This window comes from Labeo rohita, chromosome 3 (genome assembly GCF_022985175.1).
Source record: "Labeo rohita strain BAU-BD-2019 chromosome 3, IGBB_LRoh.1.0, whole genome shotgun sequence".
In the NCBI taxonomy this organism is placed as follows: domain Eukaryota; kingdom Metazoa; phylum Chordata; class Actinopteri; order Cypriniformes; family Cyprinidae; genus Labeo; species Labeo rohita.
Genome location: NC_066871.1, coordinates 21,339,424 through 21,361,188, shown reverse-complemented (window position 1 = coordinate 21,361,188; position 21,765 = coordinate 21,339,424). Strand labels below are relative to the sequence as shown.

The following is a 21,765-nucleotide window of genomic DNA, read 5'->3' as shown; positions in this document are numbered from 1 at the left end:
GGGGGGGGGGGGGGTGTTGTTGTGTGTCCGAAAACCAGTCAGTATCTGGTGTGACCACCATTTGCCTCATGCAGTGCAACACATCTCCTTCGCATAGAGTTGATCAGGTTGTTGATTGCGGCCTTTGTAATGTTGGTCCACTCCTCTTCAATGGCTGTGTGAAGTTGCTGGATATTGGCAGGAACTGGAGCACGCTGTTGTATACGCCGATCCAGAGCATTCTAAACATGCTCAGTGTCCGGTGAGTATGCTGGCCATGCAAGAACTGGAATGTTTTCAGCTTCCAGGAATTGTGTACAGATCCTTGCAACATGGGGCCATGCATTATCATGCTGCAGCTTAAGGTGATGGTCGTGGATGAATGGCACAACAATGGGCCTCAGGATCTCGTCACGGCATCTCTGTGCATTCAAAATGCCATCAATAAAATGCATCTGTGTTCGTTGTCCATAACATACGTTTGCCCATACCATAACCCCACCTCTACCATGGGCCACTCGATCCACAACGTTGACATCAGCAAACCGCTCACCCACATGACGCCTTACACGATGTCTGCCATCTGCCCAGTACAGTGAAAACCGGGATTCATCCGTGAAGAGAACACCTCTCCAAAGTTCCAGATGCCATCGAATGTGAGCATTTGCCCACTCAAGTTGGTTACGACAACGAACTGCAGTCAGGTCGAGACCCCTATGAGGACGACAAGCATGCAGATGAGCTTCCTTGAGAAGGTTTCTGACAGTTTGTGCAGAAATTCTTTGGTTATGCAAACCGATTGTTGCAGCAGCTGTCCGGGTGGCTGGTCTCAGATGATTTTAGAGGTGAAGATGCTGGATGTGGAGGTCCTGGGCTGGTGTGCACGCTCCCTTAAACTTGCGACATCTGTGGCATTGTGCTGTGTGAAAAAACTGCACATTTTAGAGTGGCCTTTTATTGTGGCCAGCCTAAGGCACACCTGTGCAATAATCATGCTGTCTAATCAGCATCTTGATATGCCACACCTGTGAGGTGGATGGATTATCTCGGCAAAGGAGAAGTGCTCACTAACACAGATTCAGACAGATTTGTGAACAATATTTGAGAGAAATAGGCCTATTGTGTACACAGAAAAAGTCTTAGATCTTTGAGTTCAGCTCATGAAAAATGAGGGCAAAAACAAAAGTGTTGCGTAATTTTGGTCAGTGTATAAACAAGTACATTCCATCCTAAAAACCTCTTAAAACTACATCCCATGGCACAAAAACAGTAATATTATTACAATTATAATATTATAATTTGGGCGTCCGCCATGACACTCGCTGAAAAAAGAAGTACCACAAGCGGAGTAATACAATCAAAACCAATACTCCCTACACGCAAAATACGCAAGCTGTGTAGGGCCCAGAAACACCAGGGGGCCCCTTTGCTCTCAAATTAAATTTTTTGCTCTCAATTTATTTTTAGTTTCCTTTTTAAAGTGGGCCAGCTGTTATCAAAACATGAATGTTCATTTCTTTTAATGCGGTACGCTGTCACTCTTTCTATGTAAAAATCAGTTAAATCATCTAACGTGAATGTCATACAGTCTCGTGCTCGAGACTAAAAAAACGTGTTGCGTACCAAGGTTGCAATATGCTAAAAGAATCAAGGTGGTAATAACAGCAACAGTACGCTTATTGAGCGTTAGAAGTAGTATATGATACAAAATAGTCCTGTCATTATTGTTTTAAGAATAATTCATTTTATTTTATTTTATTAACAAAAATGCGTTTTTAAAACGTTGTTATGATAGCTGACGATCCTGTATCATGTAGGCTGTTATAATGAAAAGAACTTGATTTTTGTCAAAAAACTTGATTACATAATCTTCATAACATGTAGTCGGAAACAACCCAGCACCTTTAGTCAGCATGTAAGTATCGATTCAAATCGACGATGTTCGTCCGAAACCATGCCGAAGCCTATATATCCGTATGTTTCGCTCGGTTCAAATGAGAGTTTTAACTGCACCCTTTTCTGTCGCCGCACATCCCTTCTCTGTTGTATAATTTTCTCTCTCGCTCTCGCTCTCTCTCTCTTTCTCTCTCCCTCCCTCTTTCTGAGCCACAGCACGCCTGCCTACATCCCTCTCCCAAATCTTCACTAGCACACAAGCAAAGGGGACCGAAGCAGACCCGTATCCTCCTTTCCCAGCACACCACGTTCCTCATTCTCAGGTCTTTTTGTCTTTTACATGGCGCAAGGGTTCTGCAAGCGGGACGGTTCTGGGTGCGAGAAAGCCAACGCGGATTTGGATAAGCGAGCTTCAGTGGCGGGTGTAGAATACGGCAGTTCCGGCGCCTCCGCCTTCTCGGTCTCCTCTAGCCGGCTCTATGACGAGTAATGGTCGGCTCGTTCTGCTGGATGCTCCCTGCTCTAACCGGATCTTCGACGGCACCATATTCAGCAGCAGATTGCCATTTTCGGAAGAGACCTTCAAAGAGCTAGGAGATACATATGGAAACTGGGGATCAGAATTTTAGGAAAAAGGATATACAGTAGTGCTTTATTTTATTGTTCCATTTTGCTCATTTATGTTTCGTTCTCGATGAATTTTCTCATTCCATCGTTGACTTGATTTGTCAAATTGAGGCGAGAGCGGCAGCAGCAGATTTAGATTCACCTGGACATTCTTTTCGTTGGTTTTGAACTGGACTATCCTGGCCATCCATCCATCTATCCTATATTTTTTTCCGCTCCTGCACTTCAATAGAGCTTTCCCTGTCCTTTCTGTTTTCTCTCTCTCTCTCTCTGCGTCTTTCCCTCTTGATTAGAATAGACTAGGATTTGCTTAGCCATATTAAGAGAGGACGGCGTGTTTGTTAAGCAGCTACGTAGGTCAACAGTTGTTGTAACACATCGAATTGTTTAGATATATTCCGATCCGAAGCAAAGCCTTCCATTACTCCATCAACGCCAGTCTCAATTCCATATTCTTCCTAAACCAGTATTTATCCTCAATTCCTGACACATCAAATGTACGCGCCTAAATTGTCATAACTAAAACCGAGAATTGTTCAACACTGGCTTAATTGCTGTGGCGTTTGAATGACATGCTCAGGCCATTATTAAAGGCCTCGGCAATTAATTATTATCTTTGATTAGTGGCTTTGCAGCGTGAATGTTCGTGCAAGTTTAAGCTGTAGCACTAGCTGCTGCATATCTTACCTCGTTTAGAAAAAAAGACAAGGACAAACGATTTAGGACGGCAGAATTGCTCTTTGTTGGAACAGTGCGGAAAGCGTACCGTTCCACTCCAACAACAAACGAAAAAGCCAGAAAGGCTCACCTATTTCTTCCTTAATCGGTTCTCACCCAAACGCAACCATAAGGTTCCTACCGCATCCTCCCCCTTCCCCCTCCTTTCGCTCAAATATATCCCATTTTTTTAATTTGGTTTGGTCCCGTAAATTTTCAAATATTTATTTCCTATACATCAAAAGGAAAGGGGGTCCCCCTTTCATGGAATGCGGAAACATGGGTGTGTTTGACCGCGGAGTTCAGATGTTATTGACCACGGTGGGCGCGTTCGCCGCCTTCAGTCTCATGACCATCGCGGTGGGCACGGACTACTGGCTGTACTCGCGCGGCGTGTGTAAGATCAAGACCAACAACGAGAACGAGACCAGCAAGAAGAACGAAGAGGTGATGACCCATTCGGGACTGTGGAGGACATGTTGCTTGGAAGGTAAGACGACTCTCTCATGCTCTCTTTTATCCACCCGATGACGTTCAGCGGCCCCCCATTTGCATTAGAGGGTCCATCTCAGCATGTGCACACGTGTTCCTGTCGGTTGTTAAGGAAACGCATCTTAGGCCTGCTGCTTTCATGATGGTTCAGCGGCTCCGCATTCAGAACCACGGACAGCGACAGCGGCGCACAATACTAAAACTGACGCGTAAAGATCTTAAAGAGGGTCTGCTTTGCCAGACTTTCCAAATACAATGCAATAATACAGAACTTGTTAATTGGTTCTTATTGGTCTAAGATGGCCATGTTCTAAAAATTGCAGCTCATGACCAACTTGGACCAGCAAATGACCATCTTAGGCCAGAAAGAAACAATCTACCACAGCTACCAGCTTAAAAGATTATTTTTGGGTTCAACCAAAAATAAAAATGCTGTCATCTTATGCTCACCCTCACGTCATTCCAAAAGACTTCTTTCATCTGAGGAACAGAAAATCCTGGGGATAAAAATCACTAAATCACTGTATAGATAAAAAAAAAAAAATAATAATAATAATAATAATAAAATAAAATCTTTTGTGTTCCACAGAAGAAAGTAAGTCATACATGTTTAAAATTAACATTTAAGAAATAAACATTCTTTTTTGGCATCTATGGTTCCGAAAAGAACATTTCATTCCTTTCAAACCTTTTTTTCAGAACTCATTTTTAAGAACTGTACACTGAAATGTTCATAGGGGAACCAAATATGTGACCCTGGACCACAAAACCAGTCATAAGTAGCACGGGTATATATGTAGCAATAGCCAAAAAATACATTGTATGGGTCAAAATTATCAATTTTTTGATAAGATTATGTTCCATGAAGATATTTTGTAAATTTCCTGCCATAAATATATAAAAACTTAGTAATATGCATTGCTAAGAACTTCATTTGGACAACTTTAAAGACGATTTTCTTAATATTTAGATTTTTTACACCCTCGGATTTTAGATTTTCAAACAGTTCTATCTCAGCCAAATACTGGCCATCCTAACAAACAATACATCAATGGAAACTTATTTATTCAGCTTTTAGATGGTGTATAAATCTCAAATAAAATAAAAAAAAAGACCCTTATGACTGGTTTTGTGGTCCAGGGTCACATACGGTTCCTCTACGGCATTGCTGTGAAACCACCCTTTTTAAAAACCTTTATTTTTAAGAATGGATGAGTAAATCATGATGAAAGGTACATTTTGGGGTTAACTATCCCTTTAAGATGGATTTTCCCACAGGGGAAAGTTATGGATGTAAAAGCAGATAAATGCATGTGTGCACTACTGGGACTTCCACTGGGTAACACCTGGGAAAAATCTCTACTCACATGCACCATGTTCAGAAATGCTCTCTGTAAGTCAGGTCAACATACACAGACTGTTGATTTCCTGTCATGCTTCAGTGGCTGCACTGACTGCTGACTTTGGCCTAGCAATGTCACCTTGTGAGGTCACAGAGCATAACAAATCCTCATCCTCACCAGGGCTAGGAAGAGGCCTGGGTCTCTGAGGCACACGGCCATATGCTATCTGTACACATCCTTTGCTGCATCTAAAGCACAGGAAGATCTACAGTCGAATGAGTTCAATTACAAGGCATATTGACAGATTGGATGTTGATCTTGATCATCATTATGACAGCATGAGTTCTCATAGCCATATGTTGACTAAGGCAGGACGAGTGACTTTGACCACATTTGCGAGCGTGTCCTCAACATCTGCTTTTTCATTTTATCCTTAAGGTCTGTCTGTCAAATGACCTGAAACACTCAAGGCTTACAACCTTGATAAGTAGGAATATCTTGGATCAAAATGCGCTTTGTGAGAACCATTCAAGTGGGCTCTGATGAACATTTCCATGTAAAATATTTTCTAATAGCTTCTAGTTCCTCTGTGTGTCATTGGCACCACCAAATTCCACATGGTAGTCAGTCAGTTGTAATTTGTGATTCATTTTAGCTCTCAGTTACACAGATATTGCAGACAGAGGTCAAATTCTTTGGAATAGCAATACGGTTTGATTCGGTTCAGCTATTAAACTCTCTGTCACAAAATAAATCCTACAGTTTTTGAACTGGCAAAGTGATCACTGGATAAACAACACACTTAAATAGCAGAACATACACTTAAATTGTTGATTACCGTCAGCTCATTTGCAAAATTAAGTGTGGGTCTATGATAAGTCTTAATTAGAAGAGGATTGCACTGCTTGAATTTAAAGCATCTCTGTTCCTTCTGTTCTCAGTTCAGGCTCACACAGATCTCACGCTCAGACTATGACAAAAGCAATTAGCTGCAACAGTAAATAACACTTATCCCTCAACCTACACGGTTGTATCCATCAACCAGGTGCCGCCTCTCAGAGCTCGTCTTGCACTGCCATCTCATAGACTGTGTGTAGGCAGGCCAGGATGTAAATCTCAGTGGTCAGTGCAGAAGATGATTTGCTGGGGAGGAATAGATTTACAGCATGCAGGTGGGCAAGAGTGTTAGTGTAATCTGTCCCTGGAGTGCTCCAAACTGATGAGAGAGGGGAAACACCCTACCCGGACTGTCCTCAGCAATATTAGCAATGCTTCAGATATTTAACATCACATCTACTCTCGCACCCACCCACGTATGAAGTACACTATAGACCAATCCAGAGAATCACACCTACAAAAAGACTTACTTGGTTCAATCAGATGCATTATAACTTCCTAAGTAACAGAAAAGAACCAATGTATATTACATTATCTACATTAAATGGTTCTTTCCAATTGGTGTTAAAGTGCCCCTGTTATGCCATTTCGAATATTGCCTTTCATGCAGTGTGTAATGTACAGTAACTGAATGTGAGTGAAAACAATTTGCAAAGTTGTTAAGCCGAAAGTTATTGTCTCTGCACAGCCTGAACGAGTCGTCAGTAGTTCGAATCCCACTTCCATGATGGCTACACATCATGGTGTAAAACATTTGCATAATTACCACCTATGTTCTACGTTGGGTGGCAGCGAACAACTTCAACTTCCGCGACCCTCAAACATGTCATTTTACTGACACCTGCTTTTTTAATCTCGGGGAGTTCAATGCGGGATTCACAAAACGCTTGCTCTTGAAAGATGGCTTAGTACCCAGTTTATTTGGAGCAGCTGGCTCCACTGAATCACAACCTGTAAGTATGATAAATAATAGATGTTTGTATTTTTTATTGAGCGCTTCAAATATGGAACTATGACAATGGGTGTATCGTTTCTGACATGCTCTGTATGCGGTAGACTAATCACAACAGACTGGACCATCTGACCAATCAGAGCAGAGTAGGCTCATGAAAAGGAGGGGTCAGAGAGACTGAATCTTTGAACTGCTTGAACGAATCATTTGAGAATTGTTGGAAAATGAGGTAATTTCAAATGCATATTTTGAGAAAACAAAAGTGTTATTTGACCTTCCGTGCATGTAAACCTATTGTAGGACACTTCCAAAATAGTATTAGGAACCTTAAAAATGGCATAATATGGGCACTTCAAAACATAAAATGTTAATTTTTAACAGCTATTACTTCACTTTTTACTCTTCAGAAAACATTTAATATGCTGATTTTGGTGCTCAAGATGAATAGAATGAATAGAAAGTCCAAAAGAACAGCATTTATTTGAAATGAATTTTTGGGAGCATTAGTAATGACACATTTTATAAATGTAATGTATTCTTGCTAAATAAAAGTAATACTAACTCCAACATATGAACAACATTTTACTTACTCCAAATCTCTAAACATTAGATTAGTATCAATAATGGAAGTTTACACCAGTCTGTATTGAGCTATGCTGCAAAAATATTTATAGAGAGCCTTGTTTATAGAGATCCTAATGCTATTCTTGTAGCTGGCTCATGTATCCATTCACTCTTTATTCTTATATATTTCAAAGTTTCAGTGCATTTGCATTTATATATAATGTAGGCAGATCCATTTTGTTCTTAAAGAATTTAGAATGTTTAAAAAAAAAAAAAAAAAGTGTTTGAACACCTTAAAGGCGCACTTAAAAACATACGGATGTCATTAGATAAAAAAACCCAAGAGGCATTTATTAAAATAAATAGCACAAGCACACTCATTTTCTTCAAGCCTAAAACACACTATGCACTGCATATTTTAAAACACAGGTAAAACAACTGTAGTCATTTTTATAGTAAGAAATGTGAAGTTACAACTGCAAAAAAGTCTAGCATCATTTGTTCGCAGATGCCACTTAGTTCCACTAAAAATCCATAAACTTTGAAACTAGGCTTAAACGTCCAAATACTTTTAATGGCCAATGCACATTTTTAACTTATAACTTTTTTATTTCCATCCTCAATCACAAAGCAAAGTCAAACCAGATAATTAGGGTGAAGTTTTTAAACATTTTTTTCGACACAAAAGCAAAGCACAATGCGCACTTGCTGTTATCGCACCTCTCAGTGAATGATGACAGCTTGTTAAGGTCTTATTCTGGACACCCACGGAGCCATTATAGTGCCACTGCAGATTACAATGTGTCCCTCTAGTAAGTGGAAGCAAATATGAATCAGCGTGATATTGCATGTACACATGAACAAACTCTTAACACAAGCTAGAATATAAGGTGGGCCACCATTACCGTAGTGACTCAAACCCAAGTGTACTTCAGCAGAACTACAGGTAATCTGCGTTATTAATCTTCATTACGCTAACAATGGATGTGAGGGTACAGCACTGCGAGAGCGCAGCAACAGCACAGCAAAGTACAGTGACAAAGGAGACGCAGTTATATTCCTCGCATACCCAACACTTATCATTCCGAATCTCTGCGACAGCAACTTTCCCAAGAAGACTGATCATTCTCCTGAATGCTTTGAGTCACTGTGAATATTTCCCGGGCCACGGGGGGCTGCTGCTAATGAATGGACTTCCTGCGCAAGTTTTCTATTCGCATGCGGCCAAAGCGTGTGTTTGAAGAGATAACCAGCGCCGTCTCAGCAGGAGGGGTGAAAAATACTCGCGTTTTTCTCACCTCTCGCTCTTTGTAATCTGCTCTTTGTAAGCAAACGTGTGTGAGGTCTCATGCCCGGTGTTCATCCAGGTCAACTAATCCAGTGTGGCCGTGTTGTGCTAGTATTTGTGAATCATGGGAATCAAAATGATCATGTGTGAGGCTTTTTGGTTTAAAAATGTCATATTTTTAAGTATGTGTCATATAGACAGACAAGCCATGGGTTTTAGTCATACTCGGCGCTGCTGTAGAGACGGATTACGCTCATAAACTGATCAGATAAGGATTACTAGCCTGGCATGGATCTGCCCAGCTAATGACCCAGGTCCAGAGTGGCATTACGCAGTATTACAACACTACTGCATGCTTCAGTTCGCTCACACAGGCCACTTGCCCCAAAAACAATCATCCCAGTTCAGCTCTACACTTACCAAAGGAAAAACCCAACCATTTTTTCTTTGGCATGCCCACCCTCTGTAACACTTCAATACTATGATCCACTTATCCTATAAACACTAGTGATGTGATGAACAGTAGGGGAAAAAAACTGGAAGCCAGCATTTCCACTGCCAAAACATCCTCTCAGGTTAACTTATAAGAGAGGAGCCGTTTCATTCAATGCCTTTTCTTATTGCTATGTCAGATGATCGTTACAGTTGTGAGGTGTCATATATCTAGCCAAAGTGAGTAAATGATGACATTTGATAAAATGATAAAAGTTACCACTGGAAGTTCACAGAAGTTCATTAGGTAGATAGATAGCAGTGAATTGAACGATGTGATAAAGACATTTCACTGTTATAAAAATTCCATCGTGATGTGCCTCTATATTTCAACAGCGTACCTAATGTACGAATCACTGCCGTTTACAGTTGAATTGAACACTAGAGGCGGTCTGACAGCTTTTATTCCTTTTCACACAAACATGTACAGGTACAGAGTTTTCACAAAATTACTTGCATAACATTATGACTTGACTTTAAAACAATTTTAATATCCTGCACGATTTGAAAATTGATACTTTTGAACATTGTCGTCACATATACAGCTTTGTATGCATAAGTTTTCTAATTCAGTAGGTTTGCACGGTAACTCACGCAATATGGCGTTCCACTTGAGTAATGAAGAGCTCTGGTACGAACCCAGTAAACTACGGTTCGACAAAACAGCTCAAATCCGCATAAGGAAGTTAAAATAGCACAGCTGCTTCAACAAATGTGTTTTTCTATCACTTTTGCACTCGTTAAAACTGTCGGGTACACTGTAAAAAACTAATATGTTGAGTCAACTTAAAATAATTTGTAACCTGGCTGCCTTAAAATTTTAAGTTCAGTCAACTCAAAAAAAAGTTTATTCAACTTGAAATGTTAAATTATACTAAGTGAAAATGTATTATATTTGAGTTGAGTCAACTTAAAATTTTAAGGCAGCTGAGTTACTTACCCATCTGTTAAGTTTAGCAAACACAAATATCTGTTATAAATAGTAAATAGTAATATCTGTTATAAATAGCAAAACTTAACATTTCAAGTTGACTAAACTTATTTTAGTTGACTGAACTTAAAATTTTAAAGCAGCAGGATAAATTATTTTTAGCTGACTCAACGAATTGTGTTTTTTACAGTGTAGATTTAGGGTTGGGTTTGGTGTAAGGGATATTTCCAACACGATAGAGCATTAACCTTTAGCGACACTACCTGTATATTTGATTTCTAATCAGCTGCAATATGTACCTCAAGCAGCGTGATAAAAACGCAGCAATACGTGCCTTTACTGTGCCTAATGTGATACAAATGTGCCACGGTCGCATATTGAACGTGTGTTTTAGCGCCACTCTTTGGATATTTTACTTTGAAACTGTCACAAAACGTGCAGCAAGGTACGTAATCACTATGTTGCAGAAATGTATTTAGAGGCACGTATTTTCACAAGCCTGGGTCGAAAACTTCTGTGTGACCCTGAAGACTGCAAATTCAATGTTACAAGAATTAATTACATTTTAAAGTATTACAAAAGAAAATATAATTTGACAAATTAATACATAGGCTACTATAATGTATTCATGCATTTTTGACCAAATAAATGCAACCTTTTTTCAAAAACATGGCTGTACTAAGTGTAAATAGCAATATATTCTGTTTACACTACGCAAAAATAGCAGTCTTTTCTGTTATTTATGCTAGTGGCAAGTATTGTATTACATTATAAAACAGTATGCGGTAGTAACTTATTTAGTGTAAATCATAATTTTTATTAAAATTGTTAAATCAATTCCGCCTTATTGGGACAATAAAGCCCTCCCTACACCTACCCGATATTTTTTATTTCAACTTTTTGATTATTTCCTTCATTTTTATTGAAAATAAATGCCTTTCCAATGTGATATGGGATGTGAAAAGGGAGACGTTTGGCAAAAGGTGGACTCGAACTTGGATCGATTTTGTCAAAAAGATGCATGACTCACTTTACCATCTACACCACTAGCTATTGTTATTTGATAGCTGTCTTTTGTAATATTGTCTACTCCAACCATACGTTGTTGGGTAGAGTTAGTGTAAATAGCCTCTGCCAACAAGGCGAGCTATTTGCTCTTAGCATTTAAAAAATATCTTACTGACTTTTTAAATAGTAGTGTATCTTTTGCTACATTTTAAAGGGGTAATTTCAAATTGTGACATCATTTTATGTCCACATGTCACTCTAAACCTGATTTTTCAAAACATTCACCATTAAAGCATCATAAAACTTTCCAAATTACTTGTGTTTTATGTTCCAAGTCTTTTGAAGCCAATTGAACAGGTTTACGTTAGCATTTATTCATTTAGCAATTAGAAAAGTGCAGCTTGAACATTCTGCTATATCTATTTTTGAGTTCCACAGAAAAATCAAGTAATATGGGTGACATAAGGGTGAGTAAATGATGACAGAACTTTCATTTTTTGGGTGCACTGTCCATTTAAACAATGACAGAAGCCATTTGTTTTGAAGAATAATGATCTTATTTAGAGCTAATGTACTGGCAAGCCGGTTCTCATTTTGAACTTCTCAAATGCAGGACACGCAGTCGAAAAAGCGGATCTTTTTTTTTTTTTTTTTTTTTTTTTGCGACATCTAGACAACCTCTGCCAGAATCAGAGGACAAAATTCTCCTCTGCCGCTCAGACAGGAGGGAACATAATGAGGGTCTCAGGGGCATTATTAATATTGGATTGGGAGACGGCCCGGGTGGAATACCACTTGAATCATCCTCATTCTGATTCAGCTCTGAAAGCAGGTTGAATGTGACGGCAGTGATCAGAGTGCAACAGAACAGTCTGTTCCACATTCTGATTTCTCGCCTTCTCTCTTCTCTATTGCTTGCTTTCTCTCTCCTGCTTTTGCTTCTTTCACCTGAACACTAGCAGGTGTGTGTGTGTAGGAGTACTCATGCTATTCTAGAACTTCTGTTTCCCCCACACAGTTGACCCTCTTCTGGGGATGCACATCTGCATGTGCGAAATCCCTTTTAAGAGCTGTTCTGCATTCATTTTACTTCAGTTCTTTCTATAAGGAAAGGCTAAATGATCATAGAGCCCCTGTAATAAACTATACATGGTATGGTGAAATTAGAAAGGACCATAAACAGAACTGTTTGACAGTCCTGTCATGGGTAGGAGGAGCCGAGTGGTGTTATTCATCATTCCTCCAATCATCTTCTCCAGAGCTGCGGGCTGCCTTCATCAGGGGAATCAGAGGGATTGAATGACACAGGCTTGCTGGTTGCGTTTGGTCCGGGTGCGCTGTGTGATTTCTCTGCACTTTGACCCAGGAAACAAATCAATAGAGGACACTCCCAGAATGTGTGTGTGGGAACGGCCTCTAGTCACTGATTATAGCTGATGAATGAATGCAACATAAAAAGAGATGTTCAACATCTAACATTTTGAGCTACATGCCAGATAGCCACATGCCATCCTGTCTTTTGTGGAACACAAAAGGAGATGTTTAGCAGTTTTGAAACTGTAATTGAAAGTCAGTGGTGCTAGGGTTTTTAAGCTGACAAAAGAACACCATAAAAATGGCAACATATGACTTCATGCATCAAGTCTTCTGAAGCCATATGCTTTTTTTTCTGAGTGAGGAAGAAGGGATAGTTTACCCAAAAAAGAAAATTCTGTCATTAATTTCTCACCCTCGTGTCGTTCCAAAGTCATAAGACCTTTGTTTATTTTGAGAACACAAATTAAGATATTTTTGATGAAATACGAGAGCTTTCCCTGTATAGACAGCAACGCAACTGACACATTCAAGGCCCAGAAGGGTAGTAAGGACATGGTTAAAATAGTCCATATGACATCAGTGGTTCAACCGTAATGTTATGAAGCTACAAGAATACTTTTTGTGCGCAAAGAAAACAAAAATAATGACTTGATTCAACAATTCTTCTCTTCCGTGTCACTGTAGCTTCATAAAATTGCATTTGAACCACTGATGTCACATGGACTATTTTACCAATGTCCTTACAACCTTTCTGGGCCTTGAACGTGTCAGTTGTGTTGCTGTCTATGTAGGGTCAGAAAGCTCTGGGATTTAATCAAAAATATCTTAATTTGTGTTCTGAAGATGAACAAGGGTCTTACGGGTTTGGAATGACATGATGTTTTTTTTTTATTTTTATTTTGGGGTGAACTATCCTTTTAATATATACTATTGTCTATACTAAAATGTTATATAGTAATGTTTAAAAGTTTGGGGTCAGAACATTTTTTAACATTTTTTGAAAGTAGTCTTTTATGCATTTATTACCAAAAAAATAAAAGTAAACTCATTTCTATTTTAAAATGTCATTTATTCCTGTAAATGCAGGAGAAAAACAGAATTTTCTGCATCATTACTTAAGTCTTTAGTGTCACATGACCCATCAGAAATCATTCTAATCTGTTGGAAACATTGATGTTGATTAATAGAAAGTTCATTATTTATTTGAAATAGAATTCTTTTGTAACAATGTAAAATATTTACTGATACTGTTAATCAATTTAGTGCATCCTTGATGAATATAATGATTAATTTCTTTCAAAAAACAAAATCTTACGGACCCTAAACTGCCGAATTGTAGTCTAATCTACATTTAATGCATTTAAATATATTCAGATATGATGCATCAAAATATGTTATGGTGCATTTAGAATCAGACATTGAGATTCGAGACCAAAGGTGGAAGAGAAGATTTTTCTGTCTGTTCTTCACTGATCTAATCACTTCAGAAGACCTGGAATATAAATAATATATTTTATTTTAATGCTACTTTTTGTGATTTTTTTTTTAAGATTAAGAACCTTTGGTCTCCATCTACTAATTGTATGGAATAGAACATCATGAACTTTCTTTTTACATCTTACATGATGTGCTGAAGAAAGAAACATCAAAAATGTACTTGGAATGGCATGAAGATGAGTAAATGATGGCAGAATTTCATTTTGGGGTGAACTATTCCTTTAAAGAGATTCTGTCTACAGCACATAGTTCATTTAAAATAAAGAGTAGATTAGTTTGAAATGTTTGGTAAAGACGCAGAAGGGATTTGACTATACAGCAGCTCATTTCATGTCTCCAATTACCACAAACCCCTTATTTTTCCATGCAGAACTTAACATGCACATCTACACAAAGAGGTCTGTGGTAATTTAGAAATTCACTCTGTACTTCTGCGTGTAGTGTTAAAATCTCTGTGATACTATTATACTGAGCAAGAGCAATTATATAGAATTGATTTCATTTCCACTGTTGTACACTGCACAGTCGACATTAGCCCAATTCTGTGATAACGGTTAAAGGGGATCATTCATTTATCCCCCCACCCCCCTCCCCCTTCTCTGACGGCCATTTTGCAGATTTAAAGCACAGAGAGGAAATCCCGCCATAAATGCTGATTAACTCTATATCTGCTCCATTCATTTTAAGTCAAAGCGTTTTGCTGTTTTTTCCCCGATAGCGGCGGTGGAATCTGCAGCCCTCTCAGGTGTGATGAATTGGTGGTGTCCTTGGCACAGTTCATTTGCAATCCATTACAGCGCATTAGCTTTGTGTCAGAGAGGAACCCAAACACCATGCATCACTAAAGTGAGGGGATGCGCTCAGATACCCCAACTTACACCCAGCATTGACTTGCAAAGCAAGTTTGAATTTCATTTGGTCTTTTATAAAGTATGTTGAATTTAGGCCAGAACTGTTTAAGGGAATTGTGAAATATATAGAATCAAAACTGAAAAAGAAGCTCAAAAAGATGTTTATTTATAGCTTATGAAACTTAATGGTGATTATTATGCTTTAAAAGTGACATGTCATGAAAATCTGATTTTGAGTGTTATAATCATGTTCCCAGTGCATCTACCAACCCAGAAAATGTGAAAAGGAACAACCCAGTAACTGTTTTGATAAGCCTTTTTCTGCAACCATGTCGCTCAGATTTTACTCCCCTGTGACGCAGGAAGGGGATCTTATTATAATATTACCGCCCCTTAATCTGCATGTTTCCAACCACGGTGCCACCATTCTGTTTTCACAAGCAGCAGCGGTGTACCAGTTCTAACGCCATGCCAAAAGTTTGAGCAAAGCATGCTAACTTTTCTGTCGTTTGTTTCCAGAACAAGCACAGAACACTATTTAGAGTCCCAGCCTCAGAGGAGAAGAGAGCAGTGGATTTATTGACTTATTTACTGTATATTACACTGCTGACACACACATCTAATATAAACATGCAATTTCTTTCCCAGCTGTTTACCTTCACAGACATAACTGACTGTTTCTGTAAGTCCTGTGTGTTTTTTAACATAAACTTGTATTTAACCATTTAAGTGCAATAAGACATGATAGAGAACTTAGTTTAGTACTCACATGCCATGTGACAGCCGCTTTCTGTGTGCGTGCTTCGGATGTGTGTGCTCAGAAAACCCTATATCAGACGTTTGAACTAATATGGTTTAAAATGCATGATTTCAGCACAACAGATATGATAATCAAAACCAAACAGATGTTTTTTAGCGGAGTATCTGAGGTAGGAGCTGTGAAGGCATAGTCCTATTCTAGAAAAGGGGGCGTGGAGCAGCAGATCATTTGCATTTAAAGGGGTCATCGGATGCAAAACTCACTTTTACATGTTGTTTAAAAATAAATGTTGTGTTGGCAGGTTGTGTGTACACAACCACCCTATTATGATAAAAAAAACACTCAGTGGTATTTTTGCAATCTTTATAAGAAATATCTTCTTTTTCAGATCAAGCCATTCTCAGCTTCTTATCGGTGTGACGTCACACCAACAAAGGCCACTCCCACGATAGTTGATTGACATGACCATCTTACCTTATACCTGCCCTGATTGAGCTGTGAACAGTTTGACTCTGACTGCCATTGTTTTGACTCCGGTGCAGGGGAAGACAAGAATGTCTCTGATTGAGCGACTGAGGTGTTCTGTTATTGGATATAATAATGATCATAGCAGTCGTCATTTACTCCCGACATCTGAGCCGCTGAAGATGCGGAGGATTAGCCTTACTTTCATTTTAGAAGGAAATCTACATCTACATAAATGTTCACGCAAATCATTTGTGATGCAGCTTCACCTACAGCAGAAGTGAAGGGTTTTTATGCATCTTTGAAAATTGCTTTTCTTAATAATGTCCTAGTTAGTAAGTTTCGCAGCTAAACCAGACTAAACCAAGCTAAACGTGGCTAAACGCAGCTAAAGTAAACAGACCGGCTTGTCACCCCACAGAAGAGAGGGGCGGGGTGAGCAGAGCTCATTAGCATTTAAAGGAACATGCAATAGAACGGCTCGCTATGAACAGGGCTGATTTTAACGAGGTAAAAAGGGTGTTTTTTACACTACCACTGAGAATGTTTAACCAAAGTATATAGACTTCTCATTAAGACCCTAAAGAATCATATCAACTTGTGGAAAATGGGCATCCGATGACCCCTTTAAAGAGACGAAAACAGCGTGTTACTTCTTCCACTCAAAATAGGCTTTTTCAAAATGATATAATAAATGATCTGTTAAGTATTTTTAGCTGAAACTTCACAGACACATTTTGGTCACCTGTGACTTTAGATATTAGATATTGTAAAAAAGAGCCATAATAGGTCTCCTTAAAGTTTCACCTTTGTATTTAATAAGTGACTGATATAATTTTTAACATGCAGGGGAAGTATATATAGTATACAATATATAGAATAGACAGAGAGTATATACACCACATATATACACTATATGTGGGTCAGTCAGATTTTTGTTTTGTTTTAAAACGTCTCCTGTTCTCACCAAGGCAGCATTTATTTGATCAAAAATACAGTACTAAACTACAATAAAAACAGTAATATTGTTATAATTTAAAATTTAATTTTCAGTTAGTTTTCTTTTATTACATTTTCAGCATCCATTCAGTTTTCAGTGTCACACGATCCTTTGGAAATCATTCTAAAATGCTGATTCATTTCTGTGTATGTATATATAGTGCTCGGCTCTACATACACATATGTGTGTTTGTGTATATATATATATAGCATCTGCTGAGCACTTGTTTTCTCAGATTTTGTCGTTCATCCACCCTTTCATCCATCCACCCATCCACACACAAATTATTCTGCATACAGCATAAACTGTTATTGCATTTAACAATTTGTTTTTCTATTTTATATAGCATTTTTTGTGTATATATGCATATGTCTGCATGTGACAATCTCAGTGCAGTGTGTGGCATTGAAATCTGTTTTGACACTCTAAAAAAGACACATGTGAGATTACTTGAGTCTTTTACTCAAGAGAGCAATTTAAGAAGCAGAAGACTCCATTTGCTCTCCATTTTCTCTTATTGCCGTTGAATCTCATTGCTGTCAATTGGAAAATTAATGAGCTCTTTTTTTCTATCCTATGGGTGAGTCTCACCTTGGAGAAGATCATATCTTAGCACACACTGCTTAGTGTTCACTTCAGTCCTGATGTATTACAGGCCTCAAGTGTAATGTTTCATATAGGACAACACTCAGACAGTCCATTAGGATGTCCCTAAACATTACCATGTGTGATGTCATGTACATTTATTTATGATCTTATTTCGTGCCATGGGTACTCACATAATGAGCATGTGTCTTCTCGTTGAGGCCCTGGCTCTGTGGAGGACGGACTGAGATGTTTCCACCTCTGCAGACCCGCGGTTAGCACCTAGTTGGCGAGGTGCTGACAGTCACGCTCCTCTGTCCATGCAGGAGCATACGGCCAAATCCGCCCCCCTCTGCGGCTGTGTGCTTGGGGGGAGGGAGAGCCGGAGGACGGCGTATGCACAGGGAGAACTGTGGAAGAGAAGCAATAATGAAAGTGATTTCTAAAGTCACACAAAGTTGCACAGTAAGTTCTTTAGCCTCAATGAGATGACAAAGTGAGTTCCTTCCCACAAAAAAAAGGAAAAATCCCAAAAGGCAACATTAGCTCAATCTGTATTTTAGTTTATTAGGTACAGAGCAGCAGGGCTCATTAAGTACATTTTATTAGTTGGCTTTCAAGATATGTGCATTGAGCTACACACTGCATTTCCATGTCCCTTCTGAATCTGAAACCACATGACCATTTTAACTGCAGTTAGTTAAATTATGCGCTTGTTTAGCATGAATTACTGAAACTACAAGATGCACACTATAGTATCCGGTTTCATATAAATATATAGTCACCTTACTCCTATTTCCTTTCCTTCTCTAAGTGGGAGATCAGGTATAACGGTCCACATTGTGTCTGTATTGATTCCAGCTCTGCTAGGGACTTTGAAGACTATTGATGGGAAGTAAATGGTGCCCTGTGTCTCATTCTGATGGTACGAGCATCTCCTCCCACCTCGTTTTTTGAGCGTGTGTGTCCCACATTGTCTTTTTCTCTCGGGTAATGGCACCCAATTCAGTGCTGAAAATTCGCACCCAATTTTAGTAGCAATTCTCAAAGCCATTGAATGGTGGTCTGGGTCCAAAGGGGCCAAGCAGTGCTGTGGTTGAGCAGAGCTGCTCAGATGGCTGTGTTTACATCAGGCACCAGTGCTGGCAAAGCCTCCAGTCACAGCAAATGGTGCTGTTGGCTAAACATACTGCTGTCAGGAGACTGCCACTGTCAACTTCATCTGGGAGAATTCAACAAGACTGGCTAGCTCAGGGAAGCCAAAGTCTTGTGGTGCACTGTATATTTCAATGTTCAGCCTAGAAATCAAGCTTATATCTTTAGACTGAAGCTTTTCAGAAGAATATCCAAGTGCAGTTTGACCTTACGAAACTCACCGACATGATGAACTGTTTTAATGTGTTGGTATGTAGATAATCGGAGTGTTTTTGCATGTTTCTATGTGGTTTGATAATTTCTTACAGATGGGATATTTTACTAGTTGTGATTGCTACTGTAGTTTGAGCTTAAACATGTCGCTTTTGTAGTATGTAGGTGTTCTAAGTGACTTCAGTGTCTGTGTGGTTGTTAAAATTTTAAGGTGCTTTTGTGTGTTTCTGTGTGGCTTTCTGGGTGTTTTTTGTCTGTTTTTATGTAAGTAATTTTAGTGCATTTCTGTATTGTTGCTAAAGCTTTTTGGGTGTTTCTAGCAGGTTTTAATGTGCTTTCTTAGGTGTTCTGAGTGTTTTTGCATGTTTCTGTAGTTGCTAAAGTGCTCTTAAAGGGATAGTTCACCCAAAATTGAAAATTAGCCCATGATTTACTCACCCTGAAGGAATTCTAGGTGCATATGACTTTTTTCTTTCAGACAAATACGATCAGAGTTATATTTAAAAAAATAAAATGCCTGGGCTCTTCTAAGCTTTAAAATGGCAGTGAGGCCCTTTGAAGTGAATCGATGCATTTTTGTAAGAAAAATATCTATATTTAATACTTTATAAACTGTAATCTCTAGCTTCTGCTAACTGTCTCATGAATGTGCATATGACAGTTTAGCAGAAGCTAGAGATTACAGTTTATAAAGTATTAAATATAGATATTTTTCTTACAAAAACTCAATGATTTGCTTCAGAAGGCCTTTATTAACTACCTGGAGCTATATGGAGCACTTTTTATGATTAATATACATATGTTTTTTTACTTCAAAATCTCAACAGTTAGGGCTACACAATTAATCAAATTTCTAATCAAGATTACAATTACAGATGCCACAAATATGTAATTGTTCAAAGGCACAATTACAAAATATAAAATAAAATAAAAATCCACGTACATTACTCTGCTTGATTAAGATGTGGGGATGGGGTGGGGGTGTTTTTCTTACAGGTTATCTATGTTTTTTATTAGTTTTAATTTTTACTTTTTTATTTTTAAAGAAGAAACCATATATAAAAGGTGTTATGCAGTGCTTCAAACAATGGTATAAAGCTAATCAAAACATCATTAAATGTAAATTGTGATAATCGCCATTAATAATTGCAATTACAATTTCAAGGGAATAACCGACAATTATGATTTATGTCATAATCGTGCAGCCCTATCAACAGTCAATCACTGCCATTATAAAGCTTGGAAGAGTCTGGACATTTTTTTTTAAATATAATTCTCATTATATTCACCTGAAAAAAGAAAGTCATATACACCTAGGATGGCTTGAGGGTGAGTAAATCATGGGGTAATTTTCATGTTTGGGAGAACTATCCCTTTAACAGTGATGCTTACAATCATTTTAAGAGAATGAACTGAAACACTGCCCAAAAAAAAATAAATAAATAACTAAAAAAGTAACTGGTCTTTATGACATTTCCTACATAAAGTTGTTATTATGTTGTAATTCGGAGGTATATTTAGATATTTTAACTGTAAAATAATTGTAATGAACAATAGGACTGGTTGATTGGATTGTAAAAAGTGAGTTTTGCATACCAAAATGGAGGCTGGCCAATGTGGTGGCGTAGCCTTGTTTATATTTTATAAAAGTTTATATTTTACATATTTTACATATACATGTATGTGTGTGTGTATGGATAAGTGCATTGTAAATCATTATAAGACTATGGGCCAGATTTACTAAGCAGGCCAAATTAGCGTTAGAGCGCAATTCCATTAAAGAAGCCACCAAATCATTTCTACAGATGCAGCCAGATCATTTCCACAATGCTTTAAGACATGCTTTTTTTTGGCTGTTAAATAATGGCGCAAATACCAGTAATTTAACGAGCACATATGTTGGTAAATCGCATTATGTGACTCATTTTAATACTCTCCTCCCATAAATTTTGCATTTGAAAGGGAAACTCCTACAAATGTATATTCAATAAGGTCAAGTGCTGTTTCAGCGCTAATTCTTCACTGTGCGTCTTTAGTAAATCCTGACAGTACTATTTTAACGCTGGCGCAAGCTGTTAGTAAATATGGCCCTATAAGTCCAAAAACGTGCAATCAGGAAATAAATACGGTTAATTGGTATGAAGAACACTGATGTGAAGTCACTCTGAAAGTAGAAGCTGTTCTGAGTCTAGTGCAAGAAATGATGTGCACCTGGTATCATAATTTTGCAGACATCAAATAATTCATGTGTAAAAAAAGCATTCAGTATGTGCCAGGACACGAACGTTAACGCTTCACAGAACAGCTGACGAAAAGCTTCTCTTCTGAAGATAACCTCAGGAACAGGTTGCACGAGATGTCAACAGAGACTGCTGCTATCATCTCTCTGTGCAGATGTGCCCATAGATAAGCATGCGTTTGGGTCATGGAGGATGATGATCTTCCTGTCAGCTGTGTCATTCGTGCCCTCCACTCCTGCTTTCCTCTACCCGTCTCGGATCTCTGCTGGGTTCCGAACTTGGAATAGGCCATTGTGTGTGTGTGTGTATGCCTGTGTCTTTTTCTTAGAGTAATAAGGAACAATATGAATTTTTAATGAAGAGCGGCATGGCTTCTCTTTACTCTCTCAGATCGCTTTCCAGGACAAGGAGTCTCTAATCTTCACATTGCCTGTATGTATGTTTATGCATGTCTGAATGCATTCACACGCTCAGGAGGCAACACAGACTGTGCAGC

At 38.5% G+C, this 21,765-nt stretch overlaps 1 protein-coding gene across 1 annotated transcript in view; it reads left to right on the top strand.

The window, feature by feature from the left end:
• The first annotated feature begins 1,761 nt into the window (after positions 1-1,761).
• cacng2a (calcium channel, voltage-dependent, gamma subunit 2a) overlaps positions 1,762-21,765 on the top strand; it is an 82,474-nt gene continuing 62,470 nt past the window's right edge. Inside the window, exon 1 of the mRNA XM_051106269.1 lies at positions 1,762-3,709. Within this exon, the coding sequence (XP_050962226.1) occupies positions 3,484-3,709 (226 nt within the window). The 5' untranslated portion in view covers positions 1,762-3,483. The remainder of the gene's footprint in view (positions 3,710-21,765) is intronic.